Source organism: Clinocottus analis, unplaced genomic scaffold (genome assembly GCF_023055335.1).
Source record: "Clinocottus analis isolate CAN_PGR_092001 unplaced genomic scaffold, fCliAna1.0.p SCAF_12, whole genome shotgun sequence".
In the NCBI taxonomy this organism is placed as follows: Eukaryota; Metazoa; Chordata; class Actinopteri; order Perciformes; family Cottidae; genus Clinocottus; species Clinocottus analis.
The window spans coordinates 17,387,693-17,408,395 of NW_027175843.1; the positions used below are offsets into that span (position 1 = coordinate 17,387,693).

Consider the following 20,703-nt stretch of genomic DNA (forward strand, 5'->3'; position numbering starts at 1 on the left):
AATAACCCGACCTTACTGCTAAAATACGTAGGCAATTAATCTGACATCTGACATTTATACTTTTAGCTTTCATGGACGGCAGAAGCCCAAATCCTCTGACGAGCCAGCAATATAGATTCAGATGCTCTTATTATCATCAGTAGCTGTCACCAAGTGCCAACAAGTAATGCAAGTCCCTGCTGTTTCAGTCCCTCCACTTTTCTCCCACACAAGGCTCTCTCAGTCTCGGCTTCCCTCTCTCTTTTTTCTTCTATATCATTAGATAAGATGCAGCATTTAATTAAAATGTGTATATCTAGTGGAATAATCTATCAATTGAAAGGGAGATGGAGAAACGTCTCATCTTGTTTAAGTTCCACTGATTACTGGTGACTCAATCTGCCGGATTTAGATGACAGAGGGACATTTCCTCTGAGAGAGGCCGGTCTTGCACGGCCACAATCTCAATCACATGCAATTACTTCACATATCCATGGAGCTGCGTCATGACATGCATTATCTACATACTTCCCCGGTCGTTGAGCTGAACTCTTAAAATAACCAACTCAACCAGCCGCTATGAAGCGTTAAAAGCTCTGTTTATTGATTCAGCTGGTTGGTTGGTCTTGCAGTAGAATGTGTGCATTTTTACGATTGACGCGCTTCAATCTTACATTTCTGAAATGTAAATATGAAGTCTCTTGTGTAAATGGGTCGTTTTGGACCTGTGTCTCACATCAGCTGTAAAATACACTAACAACAAGGATCTAGCATCCAATTTGTTTCTCATGTCTTGGTGACCTTGTTAGACGTCCTTATCCATGAACATCTTGTTGAATGTTTGACTATTTTTGGTTTGAGCCTTTTCTCTGTCGGTAAACCTCAATTTCAATTTTTAAAAAATGGTAAAATGAGCCTCAAGAGAATCCTATAAATATTTTTCAGCAATAGAACGAGAAACTAGAATTTAAAGCAGAGCAAGTCATAACACAACATATAGATTTGCAAGGTCAATTCTTCACGGTTCCCTTCCCCCCTGCACAATATTGTTCAATCCATACCATTTGAACGCCTATATGTTTTGGCTCTTTAATTGCTTTTTCAAGTGCAAATAACTGGCAAATCTAAAGTTTGTCTGAACAAGTTCAGGACTGATCCAGAGGGCTTGATCCATTCCACATGAATTCATGAAGACAGATCAAGGCCATGCTCTTAATTTTTTAAAATATGTTGCAACCCAACTGACCGGATCTAATGGAGTGCTTCCAGCGCAGCAGATTTGTTTTTGTACAGTAAATGATGTCACTCAGCGGCCTCTGTCGAACTTATGTGTCATTTACCAGCAGAAGAACCTGATGTGCCCCAATGTGTCGAGACAGCGTGGCTGGGATGCGCCGTTGTGGAGTAAAAGAAATAGAACTGATGCTTTTCTTGACAGTTGACGCACTTCTTCAGCGATGACACCTGTCAAAATGCTGTCAGCGTGTGAGATGGCATAGAAACCTGCAATGGCACTCGCAGAGGGAACAGGCTTCCCTCGAGGTCTGTCTCACAATGTCGGGGAAAGAGAAACAATATTTGTGTTTCCGCCGGCAATTTAATGCTGCCTCCTTTCACCAAAACGGACAAAAAACAACTGTACACATAACCTCTTTGACAAAGGGAATAATGGGTATGATTAACGTGGTGATCTGAGTCTTTTAGTATTAAAGTGCAAAAAAATAAAATGTAAAAAAAAGGGTTTACTCTTTGAGCCCTCGGCCCAAAATTGGGGACCCTTTTATATCAGGTCACGAGGTACATATCAAGAAAAAAAACACGTTAGTCAAATATGAAAAATATACGTATAATTTAAATTAATCAGGGCTACAATCATATACAATCCCCACGTACAACCTATAAACACAACTCAAACAATAAATGGGATTAGGGGTTAGAGTTAAGGTTAGAGTGACGCGTGCGATGCCCTTATAAGGGACGTCCAAACAGCATTGCGGACCTTGCCTGAAAATATACAGGGGATTAGGTCTTTGTGTCAACGTTTTCTTTTCACCATCACAGAGGAAGAAAAGCTAATAGGACCAATACGTCTGCATTGTGTGGTATGGAGAATTACAAGGGCTGTGCAATAAGGCCAACATCTTCCCTCCAGATGGAGGTCATTTCGTTTCTCGGTAACGATAAAGCATGTTGTGTGGCACATAAACACATCGTCTCTTTTTAAATAACCACATGGCTTGAAGAAACAGTGCAATCAGAAATGTAGTTTGTGGTTGTTTTTAATGTAGATAACCTACTTCTGTATGATAAGATATTGATAGATGATTTCATCACACACAACATGATTCCAATGAAGTAATATTGAATTATCACCCAGCCTCAAGCGGAGTAGTGATGTCTCTGGGGAGGACTTTGTTTTAACCAGTGAAATTAGCTCTTCCCCGTTTTCTCCACCCTCCCAATGATTTCCATACAATCCCTCCTTAATCCTCCTTCAGAGTCGCGTCCTTTGAAGTGTTATTGCGTCACACCTCTCCTTCCCTGATACCATTAATTAAAAACGTGACCGTAACCACGAATCAGGTACACAAAAAAGCGTTGCATCACGGAGACGACGGCACAGTTTATTATTTTATATTTCGTGGCTTTTGTGATTTCAGGTGTTCCGGCGGTTTTCGTGGCAGTGTGGGCGATTGTCAGGGCGACGCTGGCGGATGCAAGGTGAGAGTCCTGCTGCGCCTCCATGCAGCTCCTTTTCTACACAGAAAACACACACAAAACACCACGGATTTGAAAAAGTCAACAAGTCTGAAGAATAAGCTGAGTAAAAACATGAAACGAGACACAATGAGACGGTTCAAGATGGTATAATTATTGGTATTTGTATAATTATTGCGTAATTGTGGTGACATTTGAATCATCAGTGAACTGTAATTAAATGTGCATGATTGTAATTGCAAAAGGAGCTTAACATTTCAAAGTTGTTATATCAGGTAAACTTAATGGCCAAAAAACTGCATGTATAAAGAAAACTGTGTATGAAAAATAATATGAACATCGAGCATTACACCTGTATGTGATTATTAAATATCTCATGGACATTAATAAGCTGCTATAATAGTCTTTACTCCTCTGGGAAGGATTCTCTCGTTCCCACCGTGTGGTTTTCTGGTAATACATTTCAGTATTTCGAGCAATATTTTGTAAAACATGAAAGCTGACTGCGTTGACATTGCATTTTCTGCAGAAAATGACTTTTCTAGTTATTATAATTGTCATCAGCGAGCTCCATGTTATAAAAATAATTAGTGACCTGATCATGATAACTTTTCTTACGAGGGAACTAATATACTTTCTGAATTGGTTCAGACAAAGACTGATATGTCAATAAGAAAATATGTATTCATCCAGTTTCACAGCCTGCAGGCCTTCACCAAACTATGCAAACAGACCAAGTATACACACAATGATGTGTACATTTGGTTTAAAGTGTAATTCAGAAACACAAAAGATAAAACGTTATTCATGTTCCTGAAACACACCTTTACGTTCAAACTTTAAGTGACCTTTAAGGTCTCCGCTCTACTAAAAACAGTTGTTTTTCCAACAGATATGTGTATTCCAGCAGTTATACAGGACAATATAGTTTAACATTACTGCATTTGTCTCATCGTAAAGGTCCATCTCGTTATCTATTTGCTGTTTAAATCATCACAGGCGGCGACCGCTGAGTGTATTGCTGATTTCAATAAGTTCTGATGTGATAATATTTTCCTTGGTTTGCAGTAGAAAATCATCCATCTCAACACACATTACAGCAAACACAGACAACCACACAAACATGATTAAAGTACTCAAAGCTACAGATCAGTGCTGTTATAATTATAATTTGTTCACCTGAGTGATGGCTGCTGGAACAAAGCTGTTTTCATAAGGCTTTGTTCTGCACCCTGGTACAACATATACCTCTGTCAAGAAGCGGAAACTCCCCGTGCAAAGGGTGAGAGTCGTCCTTTAAAAATAGAGCCGGTTATTCGTTGTAACTGTCTAGTGTACTGAGCTGAAACTCACCAATCGACCTGCCGGACCATTTAACAATCTGTTCTTTAAAGACAGGTTTTCAAACCACGACACCCAAGAAAAAGATCAAATTAGTTCAATAAAAGCAACAAAACAAACGCTTCACAGTTCCCTTCAAAGGTCAGTTTGGAGTCGACAATTGTCCCAAGATCTTTATAAGATTGTGTGCACGTTATCCGCAGTCTGACCCTTGATGGATACGACTTCATGTCTTCCAAAATCAATGATCATGTCTTTGGTTTTTCGATATGTTAAATTGACGATGTGACTCCTCACACTACGTCACAAAGTCGTGGCCGACCGGAGCGTTGCTGGTCTCTTTGTCCTGGAGCCGACTGACAACAAGAGAATCATCCGCATGCTTTAAAATGGTCGTCTTGTCATATGTACTCTGACTCATTTGTGTAGAGGATGAATAAAAGAGGCAAAAGCACACATCCTCGTGGGGAGCCAGTGGAGGAGCAGACTTGATTTACTCTCACTCTTTGTGCCCTATTAGTTAAATTCTCTCTGCATCTCAGTAACTGTCAAGTCACTACTCAGTTCACTCCTGTTCAAAGATTGAGAAGAAGCCTTTCAGGCTGATTCCAGGGCTAAAAAAAAAAAAAACAAAAGGCCAGTGGAGTTGATATGAGAAATGACAGCATGCAATATAAGCGTTTGTCTTTGTTGAGAAGTGTTTTAAAGTTGCACAGACGGCTTGCAGAGTCCGACATGTCGAAAGGGAGAGTAAGAATTAAAACTTACTGTTAAAAATGTGCCTATTCTTGAGTTTTGGGAGGCTACGCAGATTTAGTCGCGCATAGCTGTCAACGCACTACAAAAAACAATTTATCTCAAAAAAATGTCTACGCTTAAATATTGTATTATATTTTTCATGTGAGAGACGCTGGAAGCTAATTGGCCGAGATGTTTGATCTTTTAAGACGCTGTCACAGAACAGTCACAACTTGGATTTGAAGCAAAGTTGTCTATGTAGCCTTAAAGGTAAAGAGAGAAGATGCTGCAAGGAAATGATCCCTAACCACACTCATGGCCTTTTGGGGAAGCGGCACTTTATAAATTAAGAAACAGACAGTAGAGACGACGTCCCTTTTATATTCTCCACTATTTCAAACCAAAACTCCCCAAGTTTCGGACGTTTCTGTCTGTGTTTAACGCACATAAAGTGCTACTTCCATGCAGTTTCCCTCACATTACATTGGGGTCGTGTTTTCCACAGACGTTTGCGTAACACGCAAAGTACACTTTCTGGCAGACTCGACGCACATCTACATAATCCGTGTTTGCATAATCCCCGGGAACGGTCGTTTTGTGGGGCGCTGTATGTTTGTGTTCATGGTGCACGTTTTCCTTGTGATGGTTCATGCATGAAGACAGTGCCAGGCCAAACTCCTTCACACTTTTCTGTATAACGTCTCACTATCTCGCTCTCCGTCGCTCGCTACATTTTATTTAGTCGTAGTCGGGCGCCAAGATTAAATACATGTGAACGCAGTCGACATTTTATTGAAGAATAGATATCAGAATCACTAAGCTGCAAAACATACATTATCCTCTTTTTCCCTTTTCTCCTTTGTTCTTCTTGCTTATGAGATGACGCCTGCTGCTGTTTTGTATCATACATCTACGATGTTTCTCTAATCGTGGGGCTGTTTTTTCCCACAACCCCTTTCTGTTTTCATCCTTCCTCCGATTCTTTTGGCAAACCAAAAAGGTTGGGCTAATATGAACACGTCCTTTCTTCTAAATTGTTTATATCTAAAGCCCTTTTTTCTCTTTCCCACTGATCGTAATCATTTATTTGGTGCTAGATTCGTAGTCTCTGCATGTCTCTTCTAAATAAAAACCACCGCATTCTTTTTTTTTCTTCCTACTATCATCTTCTCGTCTGATTTTGTGTTAATTGCAGGTGTTGGGAGTTAAGTGCCGGTAACATTAAGTGGATCTACCAGGTTCCCATCCTGACAGCCATCGGGGTAAGAGTGTGTGTGTGTGTGTTTGTGGTGTGAAATAAGTTTTTGGTTGATATCGCTACGTGTGATTGTAGCCTGAGAAGTTGCCAGGAAGTTTACTGAGGCTGAAGAAAGATGGAATCATTATGAATTCACAGCACAGCATTTAGTCGCATCAGGTGGAGGCCTACTTCAGGATGAAGGGGCCATGCTGTGATAATGATATCCAGAATATGATTTAATTGTGTGTGTGATTACCATAAGTAGTCATTTCACTCTCCTGTCAGTGTCTCAGCAGGCGGCGTTCATACTTTTGACTTGTACGAGTGTCCAACAGACTGTTCCACAGTTGTCAGATGGTTACAAACTGATTCCTGCTTGATGACCTCATTGTTTGCACTCTGCATACTAAACTGAACCCTAATGGAGGAGTGATGAGACATCTTTAAATAGTAAACATCTTTATTATTATGTATTGTTTCTTTACATGGACACTTAAAGTCGAGATTCAATGCTTTCTTCAAAGATGCTCGAGGTTAACTTAACCGCCACAGCATGTGTCCACGTTCATATCTAAAAACGTTTGACTTGCAATTGTACAACTAATGTGCAACAAAGACGGCCAACTGAATAGACTCACTCTAAGTTAAAGAGAACCTGAACGTGTTGTCTGTGTTAGTAAGAACAAATTACTAGATAATCAACGTCCTCAGGCTGCAGACCACAGTGTGAACAACGCAAGCAAACAAACGACCGAAAGTAATGTGCAAGTTTTTTATGATCTCTGGGTTCAGTTGAAGAGGGAGGAGCAGCACACGTGAGTGACTAAAATATTCGATATGTAGAAAAATGATCAGAGACTGCCATGAAAGCACACATGAAGGAAAGAGACGATAAAAACAGATTGTTTTCTTTATGCGGCGTCTCGCTGTGAGGACTTCAGGCGGAGCCGCTGAAAAACAACACTACTTTGTTCATTGAAGGATGGAAAAAAATCTCCTGAGGACTCTAAGGAGACGGCGTTTCTTCATCAGGACTAATGCACCGCTCGCTCTGACCGATTCTCCTTCAGGTTTAGGAAGTGTCCACCTGCAGAAATAATTTGCTGTGGGTCTTCAACAACCCTCATGCTCTCATGCAGTGAATTACTTTGAATCATTTCTCACAGATCAACATACTGAGAATGCTTCACTTCAGGAAAGTTATTGTTTCTGCATCCTTGCAAAATAGCGGTGAGAGATGGGCTTTTGATAACTGACAGAGCTTTATTACCTGAAATCTTTAACCTTTTAAAAAAGCACTTATTTTTAGGCCCTTTCCTTGAAAATTGCACAGCCAAACTAAAAAGGGTGAATCCCTGCAACCATTAGGGCTATTCAAATAATTCAGGGGGCATAATAAAAGGTACATATATCATATTTTGTTCAGATGTGTAAAGATCAATATATATGTTAAAGGTTTAGAGTAAATGAAGATGACACACAGAGAAAAAAAATGAAAAGGTTTCAGGTCCGCCTGGAAAAAAACCCCTTTCAGGATGATTATTTCTTTAAAATGATGCAGCGGTGAAGTCCACCTCCAACCCAAATCATCGCAGAATATGTGAACGTTCTCTCTGCAGAAGATGGCTTTGATAAAGTGAAGCAGAACAAAGTTAGAGCAGGTTTAGTTCAGAGAAGATTCAGACGAGGACTCCAAGATTTGTACATTTGTGCACATCTGTGAATGTTAAATGTACCAAACCGTATCCAAATACAGACGTTTTAGGTTTTTTATTTTTATAAAACAAGCTATGATTTACAGTTTTATATAACAATCGCTCAGTCGTTGTGATGAACTTTCCAGGCAGACACAAACTGCCATCTCCAGCAGCTTTTGCCCGGAAATCCGTCCCGCAGATCCTCTGGCACGAGTTACATTTTGAAAGTATAGTTATTAAAATGTCATTAAAATAAATGGTTATAATCTCCAAAACCTTTTTAACAGCCTTTCTGGACTGTGCTGTCATCAGCTGTTCCAACAACAAACTGAGACTTAAAAAAAAAAGAAAAGTAATTTCCACCAAATCTCCATAATTATGAACTCTCTGTGTGTCTCAATCACATTCAATCACACATGCGGCTCGAAAGAATTAGTGACCAAGCGGTTTGCTCAGATTTTGTATTAAATGATGCATTTGCTGTGATTGGAGTTGCAAAGGGACTCATGGACTTTGGAGAATGGAATAATCCCTGCTGTGCATCATGAGCTCGTCAACACATTTCTCTCTCACTCTTGAGTGTAAAGCTGGAAGTTGTGTTCCAGTGGCCACCTCGTTGTGTACACCTTCACAGAGCTGCGGGCTTTTTGTTTAACGAGAGGATGCTGTGGTACCTACATCATGAGAGCTGGATGCCATTAACGGTACATTTTTGTCGGAACTGTGCAATACACAAGTATTTATTCATATCCATATATGAATTTAGATATAATTCGACAAGTATTCACAGCTTGAAAACAGATCTGTCTTTGTTGCTAATCATAACACGTTGCATCATTAAATCTATACTTTGAATTAAACTTCTGAATTTTGCATGATTATGAATCCCAACCTAAAAAATAGTTTGTGTCGTCTTACTCTTTTTTTTTTAAACAACTTTAGAAAACATGCTTTCAATATTAATAACTATGTAAAGTTTGAGTGTGCCTCACATTATCTGGTTACTTTTCCGTGCATAGCCTGTAAATACATTTGAAAGGTAGCTGTTTGTGTTCGTGTGCATCAAACTTGTTGATGTTTTTGCAGTGAAGTTTGCGTGACAAGCTCTTCAAGATGAGATGCTGTGTTTAGATTTCTATTTCAGTTTCCCATCTCTCAAAAGTAACTTGCACTCACCCACGGGCAATTTAAAATGGATTAATATTGCGGTAAATGACATGCCAAACACCTGTCACATGGTGTTATCTTTACAGATATTGGAACAGACGTATCATACCAAGGAAATGGTTTGATTGTATTTATGAAGGTGTGGGTGGGTTTCCAGTTTTCCTCTGATTGCACAATGTCAGTTTTCAGTGTGATACAAAGCTTTCTTATTTGGACGTAGACTAATTACAAGTGAAGCACGTCCTCCATCATGCTGTCAAGCGTCCTACCTGGAGTCAACTCTTATTACAACTCTTATTATTGTCCGTGTATTAGTTGGTCAAAAGTATGCAACTTCCAAGAAGCTGCAGGGTTTAGAGAAAACTCTTTGTTTGTTAGTGTCGACCTGTTATTTGTATTCTGGAGGTTTATTTGTTACCATCTTCTCATTCAGGCTTAACCGAGGTTTACGATTAAAATGATGATGGAGATTCAGCCTCTGCTTGTGGAAAACATTCAACTTCAATTTGCATTTTTCAAATTACTTTGCCTCAGCCGCGATATCTCAACAAACAAAAAAAAGAAGACTTTTTGTTTTTTGCTGTTGTGAATTATAATCGACTCCGACGAACTTCACAATAGGTTACTTTAAGACATGTGCATGTGTACAACGTTGTTTTCTTTTACTGTGATGTCAAGAAAATGTAACCTTAGCCACTCAATATTTGTTTCCTTGTGATAAATATGATGACAAATTATAGTGTGGGTAGTAGTTTCTAAATAGTAGTAGAGTCATGTATATGTTTGTTGCAATGAAAAGTTGAACTCAGTCATGTTTTATGGATATGTGACGGTTGACAATCTCTTTAGTGAAGGATAGTAAAACAATGAAACAGTCGAGGAATGGTCCAATCGGTTTGCTGACTTGCACAAACAAGTGTTTGTATTACCAGATTAGAGACGTTTCACTCCGCCAGACACCAGGTGATAACTGCATTCACCTGCATGACATTATTCACAAGTCAAAAATGTGGAAATCTACAGTTTTCAGCTCTAATAATACTTTCTTTGATTTTCATAGTAAAACATGGAGTGAATGACAAGTACAGCGTCCACTCTTGAAAACATAATGACTCTTGTATTATCATACAGGGCATAAATCAATCCTAGTAACAGGGACTAAGAACAGCTTTCCATCTCTGTTCCTCTGTTTCAGCTCAACTTCATCTTGTTCGTGAACATCGTACGAGTGTTGGCCACCAAAATTCGAGAGACAAACGCAGGACGCTACGACACCAGGAAACAGTACAGGTTGGTTCTCAGCTGAACGCGTCTGCAAAGCCAGCGGCCGGACGTCGACGTGACATTGTGTGCAAAAGGTTGTGTTCGGTTAACACAGTGGTTCTCAAACTGTGGGACGCGACCCTCTAGTGGGGCGCGGAGGTATTACAGGTGGGGCGCGGGGAGGGATGCACATTCTTTAAAAAAAAAACACACACAGTGGGGGAATTATTCTCTGCGTTGTACCCATCATCCTTAGCAATGAAGGAGCTTTGTGCTGCTGTGAAGCGCTAGGGCTTCAGTGTCTTGCTCAAGGACACTTCAACAAAAACTATGGGGAGAAAACAGGGATCCAAGCGGCTTCCTTAATAATCTTTTCGCAAAATATTAAGTATTTTTTTGCACATATGTAACTTTATTGGCATTGTTTTAACAAAGGTGATTGCACATGTTATTAGTTTTTGTCAGATGCAGCAATCTGCTTCACTTGAAAGGGCATGTTCATTTTCTTTAATCGATAAATTAAAAAAGCACGGATGGAGGAGTCTCAAGAAGTTGGACCATTTTGTTCCCATGTTGTCGGGGCGGTGGAGCCCGAACATTTTGCTTCCTCTAAAGTGGGGCGTGACGGATAAAGTTTGAGAACCACTGGGTTGACGTAACGTCGAATGACGGCGTGGCTAAACATAACGCAGGAGCTCAGCCGGTAGAGAGTCCATGCGTGTTAATATTACATTATTACCTCCGTGTGTCGATGAGGCAAACACACAGAGTTCATGCAGAGACCTGCATTTATTGTGACGGGCTGTTTGTGTTGCGGGCACGAGGCCTAACTCACGGTCAAGCTTCACATTGGCTCACCTATATACAATTTCTCTCTGGCTCACACGGGGGGAAAAAAAAAAGGTTTTGTGTGAAGCGTCTGCAAAGTGACCCGGTGACACCGGGAGCCCGTAGCCATAGTAACCTCCTGCCTGGGCACGCACGGAGAGAGAGAGAGAGAGAGAGAGAGAGATAGAGAGAGAGAGAGAGAGAGAGAGAGAGAGAGAGGCTGTGCGTCGCTGCCAGAGGAGCCGCTGTCTGGGTTTACTCCAGCAGAAAGACACTAAAAGGGTCTGAAAAGTCACCAAGGTCACCGGGAAGGTCACCGGTTTGCGAACCCTGTGTGTGTGCGTGTCATGTCCATTAGGCCCCTCCATTTAATGTAGGTTTACCAACTGAAAGAAGGGGAAAGCAAGTGATTCAGCTTGTCAGCAAACACCAAGGACATTCATAATTAGCCACTTTTGTATCGTGGGAAAGCCAAAAGTATTCAGTCTGAAATGATATTATTATATTGTATTCATTTGTTTCTTTTTCAGGCACAAATGCACTCTCATCAACAGTAAAACTGTAAGTGAGACGGAGTTAATCTAGAGAGTTAAGAGCTCATTTTCATCTGCTGTCTCGGGCCAGATTTTTTTTTATGGCAGCCTGAAAATACATTTTCAACAACACAATGCAACGAAGACAGACGGACAGTAACGTATAGACCAAAATAATTCACATCAAAGTAAAACAAGTGTATCTCCATACATGTAAAACGCTGGAGGCACATAAAATACATCAACACCAAACAAGACAAACGCACATACGGGTGTCGATCTATATGTTTGTCATTGTTAACAAATCCCACGACTAAAGGGTCATCTTGTCGAGGACGTTCAGCCAATCAGAGCGCAAGACCGACACGAGTGGTGAAACATGTCGTCTGGCATTCCTCCTGGTGGGAGACGTTGTAGAGTCAAAACCACAATGACTTCAAGAGTCCAAGGGCAAGATCGAAAGTTGTGTCGTGTGAACAAAAAAGGCGTAATGCACGCACACAACCACACACACATAACGTATGTTTTTTATTCAGCAGGTGAATGGATGCGTCAGGTGAAAACATCCTAATTTAAGGGTAATTTCGGAGAAGAGCGCGGTATTGAATGCTGCCAGCGAGGTTGCGTTTGGTAGATAAGCAGACTGTCAGAAAAGATAAAAATGATCAGCTGTAGGAAACTGGAAGTCATGCTGGAAGATGAATGTCAGCCAAACGCAGCACATCTCATGAAGGTAGAGGTGAGGGATAATAGCTGGCGCCGAATTTCTTTTTCGGGAGACTCCAGAATTTCAATTATCATGAAAAATACAACCCGACAATGTGATAGCGCCAGTATCTTGCTGGAGATTAAAGCAAAAACTTCACTTTATTGCAACTTTACATTTCCTGGTTAGCGGCATTATAAATATTCTATTTAATCGCTTTAATCATTTATAAAAAGCCAAACCAAATGTGTTTGAGTGACGCGTAATCAGCAGCCTGTTTACCCTGCATGCTGTAGAAGCAATTTAAAAAAAAATCAATTCCTAAAAAAGTGTTGAAACTGACATCAAATTGCATTTTGGATTCCATCACAATACCCTTTTGTTGCATAGGCCGCGCCTTGTTTCATTATTTTTTACATTTTCAGAACGGCTCCCTGAAAAATCCTTGTTTTTCATCCTGTTTGTTGGGGCAAGCAACTTTTTTATCCAGCCTTGTTAATCAAAACGACCACGAATATGTATCCCGAAGAATTATAAATGCATTCAATATTTAACTTTGTGGCCTGACCTCGTTGCTTCCAGGTCATTTACAGTTCATCATGCAGTATATGGTTGTCATAACGGCTCCTGTAGAGAGGATGGTCTGCCTCTCGCAGTGAATTTTCTTCACCTGGAGTTTTCATGGACCGGTGGAATATAAATGAGTGCAATTTTTCTCCAAAGCAGATCATTTATTTCCAGGATAGTTCATCACAGAAGCTGGAGTCCTCACCTGAACCTTAAGGGACTGGAGATATCCCCATTTTTCTTCACACAGACAAACTGCCAAAAAAAAAACAGACTCCAACTGCTGAATCTTAACTTCCGTCGGGTTGACTGCATGCCTGCCCTCGGCTGCTGCTCGATACGATCCAGATGGCCGTTGGAATAAAATGTGAGAAATTAAGATCGTTGCATTATTTTCTCCGGAGGCCCGTCTGAGCTTTTACCGGCTGCTCTTCAATGGCTGCGTGGCACAGACACTGCTGGTTTAAAAAGAAAGATACACGTACTGTAAGCAGATCGGAAGAGCTCGGATAAGATACAGTTTAGATTAGTGTGTTTTGTAATGTTCATCTATTTCAGATATTGCGTCAAAGGATCCCTGCGCACATGTAACACATGTTGTAGAAGGTGTGATTAGCATCTTTTTTTTACTTTAAAGCAAGTCTATGTGCCATATAAATACTCAATCCATGGTGAAAATGCACACATCCCATTTCCAGAACTGGTTCCTTTAAGCAAGTTGTCTGTCGAGTTCTCTGGCGTTATGTTGAATTTCCCAAACTAATCTCCACATGGAAATAGCCCCTGGAGAAAAAAGTTATTTTACTGAAGAAATCCAAACAGCTGTCCCTTTTTGAGTTAGACGTGGAGATTAGTTGACTGGATTCTGACTGAAGTCAGAAATAACACAAAAGTCTGTAGCATCGCTTTGGGAAATGGAGACCCATGCATAGTTTACTGGATGTATGACGCTGGTTCTCCACACGGACACTGAGCCTACACAACACGCTGAAAAAAGTTTGAAGCAAAGTAAATTCTCCACAAATGAATATTCCCTGGAGGTCAAGTTATTTTCTTGTACTCATTAAAATCTGTGGAAGGAACGTGAGCGTCGCAACGACAAAAAAACATCACTGATCTCAGTATCGAGGGTGTTGAAAGCCATAACCGCAATAAAAACTAATTTGCTTAGAAAATGTTTTTTTTTTAAAAACACAGTTGTGTTTTGCATTCACACAGGATGAAGATGACCAAGTGGATGCGTTAGTTAAATTATGCCACGGCACGTTTTCTTTGGCACATGAAGACTAATCGAACAGCTAATTTTGCAACCACACTCACATTAACCCGACATGAGATACATTAGAGCCAGTCTCATATACCAAGTGTCGTGGGTGTATGTTTGCAGACATGATAAAGAGTGCAGTGCAGTACATTGAAAAGATAATTATCAATTTGGCTGTCAATTATGTATATTTAACCTTAAATGTTCTTCAATTATTATTATTTTTTTAAGTTTCCAGCAATATTACATGTACTGTTACGATGATCCATAGACTAATAGTCTGCCGCAGGATAAAAATGTCAAAGAATTAGCTGATATTCAATTATTTATTGCTGATATTCTATAATACTGATGTTGTATTGACCCCAACAAGCTGGGCTATGTTGTTTATATTCATATTTGTGTCTCCATAGGAAACTGGCAAAGTCCACCCTTGTGTTAGTGCTGGTGTTTGGCATCCACTACATTATCTTCGTCGGGATGCCTCATACCTTTGAAGGATCCAGCTGGGAGGTCCGCATGTACTGTGAGCTGTTCTTCAATTCCTTTCAGGTACGCACTTCTTTTCAGTTATTAGAACACTCAACCCACACACACACACACACACACACACACACTCACACACACACACACTTGTAATCATGATTCGTAGTCCACAGGTGCAGGAATCAATGTGTCAGATGAAAACGTTTTCATTGAAGTGTATTTTCTGAGTATTGGATGCTGCCAGCGAGGTTGCGTTTGGCAGTTAAACAGTTAAACAGACGGTCAGAAAAGAGGAAAAGGTTGGTTGCAGGAAACTGGAAGACACACTGGAAGACACACACCAACACACACGGTCCTCCATGACCAACAGACGACTGTGAGGCTACTCCAACCATGTGTGGACTTGTGTTTTGGTCACTTTGAAAGAAAAAAAAGACATAAATATCAAAACTTATGAAGTCTTTCCCAAAATATTACTGCAAATTGCCAAGATGGCACTTGCAGTGTTGTGTTATGTTTATTAAATAGTGGACCGCCATATACTGCAGTGCTGTCTGGTCCTATTCTTTCACCCAATGAGCGTTTGTTTACCACAAAGACAGGTTTTTTTTCTTTAAAAAATGTCTACTTTGTCTTTATGTTAAAGTTATTATGGCCGCACGTCTGCAGTATTGGCAGCACAATTACTTGGTGAAGTCTTTAATTATATGAAATACATGTTCTTGAATTTACAATTTAAAGATCGAACACAATAAGCTGACTTTCGGGGCTCGTCATTACCTGATGAGCTGTCAGAGTCACGACTGAACTCCATTATTCTGTTCGGCAGCTCGATAATGAGTCGGATTCAGAGTCTTAATTCGGCTGCGGCTAAATTTAGATTAGCTATTTGAAATGATGCGTAAGTGTTACCTTGCCTCTATTTTAAATCTACTTTTCATACAACCGCAGTTTAATTACAGTTCGGGCCTAATTCAAGGGTTTCTTCATGGCATTGGCCCGCAGTGTTAAGTGCATACGTCTGCCTTTAAGTGATGAGTTATTGTAATTCTGAAAGAAAGCTTCCATGGGGAAATTAAAACGTATGGAGCAAATCAATCTACACTTCAGGAGTGCTCTATGAAGGATTTAATTTGAAATTAATTATAGAGGAAACATGTCTATCTTGCGTGCAGAGGAAAGGTTCACTTCATAAAGTCAACGTGTTTCTGCTTTGCCCTGGATGAGTAAACCTTACACTTTTGTCAAAACTGAACCTTCTAGTATTTCCTTCAGCCATGAACTCTTCATAGCAGCACCCAGCCATCAACACATGCCCTTTGCATCGCCCGGTTGATGCCGGTTCAGTTGACATCTCCCCAGTTGACACACTTCCTCTCCAGCTGTTCTCCAGGCGAGCTCTTTACCTTTCGGGGAGTTCATTTCAAGGCTTGTCTGGTGATTTCCGTGGCAGGTTTTCCACTTCAGTTTTCACAACGTGTCTTCTCCTCCTGCCATATTCTCCCAGAGAAGCTGCAGAGCGAGTCTGTTGTTGAGTTTATTTCTACTTATAGGGGCTTTAGGTGAAATATTGTCAGGGCCAGCAGCGTTGCCCGTTTTATGTTGTTGGTCTATCCTCTGACTTGTAATGATTTCCTTGCTTTTTTAGGTTGTTGAAAGGAGTATTGTCTGCATTCAGTAAACACTAGTATGTCACAGATAATGACCGTGTGATGGTAAATAATGGTAACGACTTCATCTTCTTGGCCAGCACATTTCCCTGAGTCTCTTTATTCCCACAATGTTCTTTCACCATTCTTTGTAGCACCTCATGTATTTCCTTTTAGGCCAAAGCCCCTTTTCAGCTCTTGTTTGTGAGGGTTTTACACTGTTGACTCAGACTTCTCAGAGAATCTCTGTGGATGGATGTCTCTCATCAGCAAAGAACGTTAGCAAGGCACTCACACGTGTAAAACCACACATACATGGACACACACAACGTCACATCTTCCCATAAACCACATTTTTACCAAGACAGTGTGTGTCTCCTGTTAGTGAGGAGCAAGGACAAAAGGTGAAACGGGTCAGAACACCAACAAAGAGAAAGATTACAATTTCTGCTTTTCTTCTTCCTTCCATTAGATAAGCACTATATGAGGTCGTGGAGCTGGAGCATCCTTCTTTTGAGATCGTGTTTGTATTGAACTCAGATAACAATGACAGTCGATCAATTATCACGGTCATTGCACTGCAGATTTTTTGTTTTCACTCGCTCTCAAGAGATTTGAGCTCACAACTTGGATGTCAATCTCTTCCTTTCAGGGCTTCTTTGTGTCCATTATCTATTGCTTCTGCAACGGAGAGGTGAGTGGACCGGTTTTCTAAACGCCATTGAAGAAGCAAAACACACTAGAAACTAAAGCAATTAAAAAAAGAAAAGAAAAAGAACAGCAAGCACTGAAAATATACTCCAGTTTGATTTTAAATGAACCAAATGCCACTGAGAACGAGCCACTGAATTTCTTCAAGATTCTGGCTGGAGAATTAAAAAGTAACATTATTTTGCATTTTTTTCATTCGATCTGTTTTTGTGCCTTCTCAAATGAAATGTGATGAAAAGAGCAGTCGTGAAACCAGTCATTCTCTCTCTTTACCGCTCACACTTTGTACTAACAATTGGCAGCATGAAGAGTCATTTCTGCCCGTTTTATCTTCACAAAACCCCCTCTGATCTTTTCTCGCTTGCCTTTTGTTGTTCCCGTTGTATCCTGGATAGCACTGCTTTGATCCTCCATGATATTTGGAGGTACTTCAATCAAACAGCTCAAAATCATACTGATGATTTTTTTATTTTCAGTTGAAATGACTCATATAATGTGGAAGGGTTTCAGCCATATCTTAAAATGAGACTGCAACCAATAAAACGTTCCTTTCTAGTATCTTTAAGTGGTGGAAATGAAGATATAATGTTAGATTAGATAACATAAGACACTCCTTTATCCGTCCCACAGCTGGGAGATTTGCAAAATTGATGATTTAGCAATTTAAAAAACCTTACTAATGTTTCTCAGGAGCTGGTGGAGCCCACATTTGAGCTAAAAGGCGAGTGACTGCTTGACTTGCATTAATCACATTACCAAAAACATGACTTTTTTGGGATGCTTTCGTTGCTCTGCGTGTCCTAGAAGAACACTGTTTAACATTTGTCACAGTGCAGAAGTGTTTATACTTTGAATACATTGAATTACAGTCCACACTGAAGTATCAACAGTCTAAGACAAAAGACATACAAATAAATAAACCACATTTAAAGGGTTGTAGTTTGCAAAATAACTAGCCTGGATCGAATCAAGTTAATTTTGCAGTAGATATTTATATCCTTTTGTTCTTTCCATCCTCACAGGTCCAGACAGAGATAAAGAAGACGTGGACACGTTGGAACCTGGCCTTCGAGTGGGAGGGCCCGGTGGTGTGCGGCCGCTACCGTTACGGCTCCGTCGTCGTCGGCATCAACAACAACAACAGCACCAGCAGCCAGTCCCACCTGGCGGGGGCCGGCCCCTCCACGCGCTCCACCACGCTGGTTTCGAGCCGTGTTTATCGAAGCGCGGGTCCTCCCGTGATCAGCACCCTGCCGGGGTACGTGATCAGTAACTCGGACCCGTCCATACCCGAGGAACCCGAGGACAGCGGCCCCAAGCGGGTGGACGACATCTCGCTGAAGGAAAATCTGCCCGTTCTCACGAGGAGTGCAGCAGCCGAGGACGAGGAGGAAACACTGTAGCAGTCGGCGGCGGAGACCGACGACGAAGATCGTTGGTGGAGCTGCGCCGACCCAATCCTCTCCAAGCCACGGCCATCGAAACTCTTAAAGGAACAGTGTGTGAGATTTAGTGACATCTAGTGGGTGTGTTGCAGAATGCAACCAACAGACATTCAGGACAGTATGAGAGGTTTTAAATATTGTCAGTTGTGTATTGTCTATCGCCACAGCGGGCTGCATGGAGGAAAACCCGTTACCTGATATGAGTTCCTTTTTCTAAGCTAAATGAAACACTTTGATTCGTAGTTTCAGATTATGTTACACAGTGTTCGGGGCAAACAAATGTTTGCCTACAAGAAATAACAAAAAATGTCTTGGGTATAAGATCTATGTTTGAAAAATAGCAAACATCAATGCCAGTGGTTTAATACAAACATGGAACCTGACGTGTTTCATATTTCCGTTGACCCTGTGAGGCGCCGAAAGATGAAATTCAACTCATTCAACATCCAAAAAAACATTGAAAGTATTGGTAGTTGCTGTGTAAATTTGAAGACAATCATTTACGACCTTCAGAAGTGCTCTGATGTCAGACACAGAAAACATGCTGTTGCATGGATTGTGCTGGTCTGACTTTTTGGAAATGTATTTCCGTGTTTCCAGTGAACTGCACTTCACCCGCTGTCACCTCGAGAAGCACAAATGAGGAAAGTGACAATCCAAACATGGCGGAAGGTACAGAAACACTTGAGAAAAAAAAACAAAGAAACATATTGACTGGGGGAAACGTGTGGTTTATTCTTTTATAATAAAAGTTTACAGCAGCATGGGAGCTGTATAAGAAAACAAACCTCCTGGATTGTGTGTGGAATGTGGTGACTATTTCTGTTTTGAATGTTTTCATACTCTCCACATCCAAAGCCAGGTTATAAGCCTCCTGTTGGTTTACTTACAATTGCAGCTGATTACTGTATCTGTCATGCAAGAGACGGTTGCATCCTGATGATTTTTGTGGAAAAAAAATCCAGTGTCATGGTGAATTAATGTGCTTGCTTGTAGAATCGGCTCCTTTTGTGAAGAGAAACGTGCTCGCGTCGGCTGCCAGTGGAACTAAATGGAATTTATCGGTAGTTTATTGTGTGTGTTTTTTTTATTTCTTTGGACTACTGACATCTGTGGATTCGCTTGCTATGGTTACTGCTTGTATGCAAGGCCACAACAATTGTCACAGTCAGCGGCAGAAAAAAATGTGACATTAAAGGGACAGCTCGCCTTAAAAAAAGAGAAGAAGTTTGCTCTTACTGGCCGTGATACTTATCACTCGAGATGGTTTTGGTGTGAGCTGCAGAGTGTTGACGATGTCGACCAAAGAGGCTTCTGCTTTCTCACCATCATAATGAAACTAGATCACACTGGGTTTGTGTTCAACTTTCTAGAAAATATGACCTGGGTACTCAAAATAATCCACAGACTTTGTTGTGAGCAGTTTCATTCCAGAAATATTTTCTTCCTCAGCATTAATGTTTACACCGTGTGCTGTCACGAGCACGACGGGCCTCATCTGATGTGAATCCACTGTCAACTTTTGTAATGTTATTATCAGATCACCTGGCACTAAAACAATCTAGATTGATACAATAGATTACAGGTGGGAGGAACAATATGTATTATTTTAACTGTCTCTTTAAGACTAGCCTTTAGCATTCAATCAACTTTCTAACTGTGAAGGGCTACATCAAGGCTGCTTGAAGCTGTTGTGTCTGTGTGTGCATGTTTGTCAATGCATAAGATGCAGTGCACAAATAGTATCATTGTTGTACATGTGCAGAGGCTTAAAAAAAATATTTGTAAAACATGGCTTGTTCATGTGCTAAATGCTATTGCTGTTTTTCTTTTTGAAATTTGTTTGTCTTTCTCTCTTTTGTTTTCTTTACCCTTTTTTTCTTACTACCCTGTTAAGTGATGATAAATGTTGAATGTTTTCAACAACAACCTGTCAATCTGCATGTTGGTATTCCAGCTGTCAATGATAAGAGGGACGAATCATTTATGTAGAATTCACCTGAAAAAAAGAATTACCACAAACGGTGCAAATCTATGGAGCCTTTCGAATAGTGTGTGTGTGTGTGTGTGTGTGTGTGTGTGTGTGTGTGTGTGTGTGTGTGTGTGTGTGTGTGTGTGTGTGTGTGTGTGTGTGTGTGTGTCAGCCCTTAGCTTCATATAGTTACAGTAAAGGAGGAAGTAACAAACAGCTTTCGCGGTAGAATAAGCTGTACACTTAATTTCTTCAATGATTAAGACAATTTCATGCAAAAGGTGCCGGAGTGCATGAAAAAAAGCATAAAAGTAGAAGACAATAAATCCAGGTGGGATGCATTTTCATTAACTTGGTAAATGTCAATGACTGATTCCAGATCTGTGAAAAATGCGTATG

At 40.6% G+C, this 20,703-nt stretch overlaps 1 protein-coding gene across 1 annotated transcript in view; it reads left to right on the forward strand.

Annotated features, from left to right (window-relative positions):
- Nucleotides 1-20,195, forward strand: part of pth2ra (parathyroid hormone 2 receptor a) — a 41,111-nt gene extending 20,916 nt beyond the window's left edge. The window contains exons 8-13 of the mRNA XM_068572564.1: nucleotides 2,640-2,700; nucleotides 5,972-6,038; nucleotides 10,076-10,170; nucleotides 14,455-14,593; nucleotides 16,829-16,870; nucleotides 17,910-20,195. Coding sequence (XP_068428665.1) covers nucleotides 2,640-2,700; nucleotides 5,972-6,038; nucleotides 10,076-10,170; nucleotides 14,455-14,593; nucleotides 16,829-16,870; nucleotides 17,910-18,290 — 785 coding nt within the window. The 3' untranslated portion in view covers nucleotides 18,291-20,195. The remainder of the gene's footprint in view (nucleotides 1-2,639; nucleotides 2,701-5,971; nucleotides 6,039-10,075; nucleotides 10,171-14,454; nucleotides 14,594-16,828; nucleotides 16,871-17,909) is intronic.
- The last annotated feature ends 508 nt before the right edge of the window (nucleotides 20,196-20,703 follow it).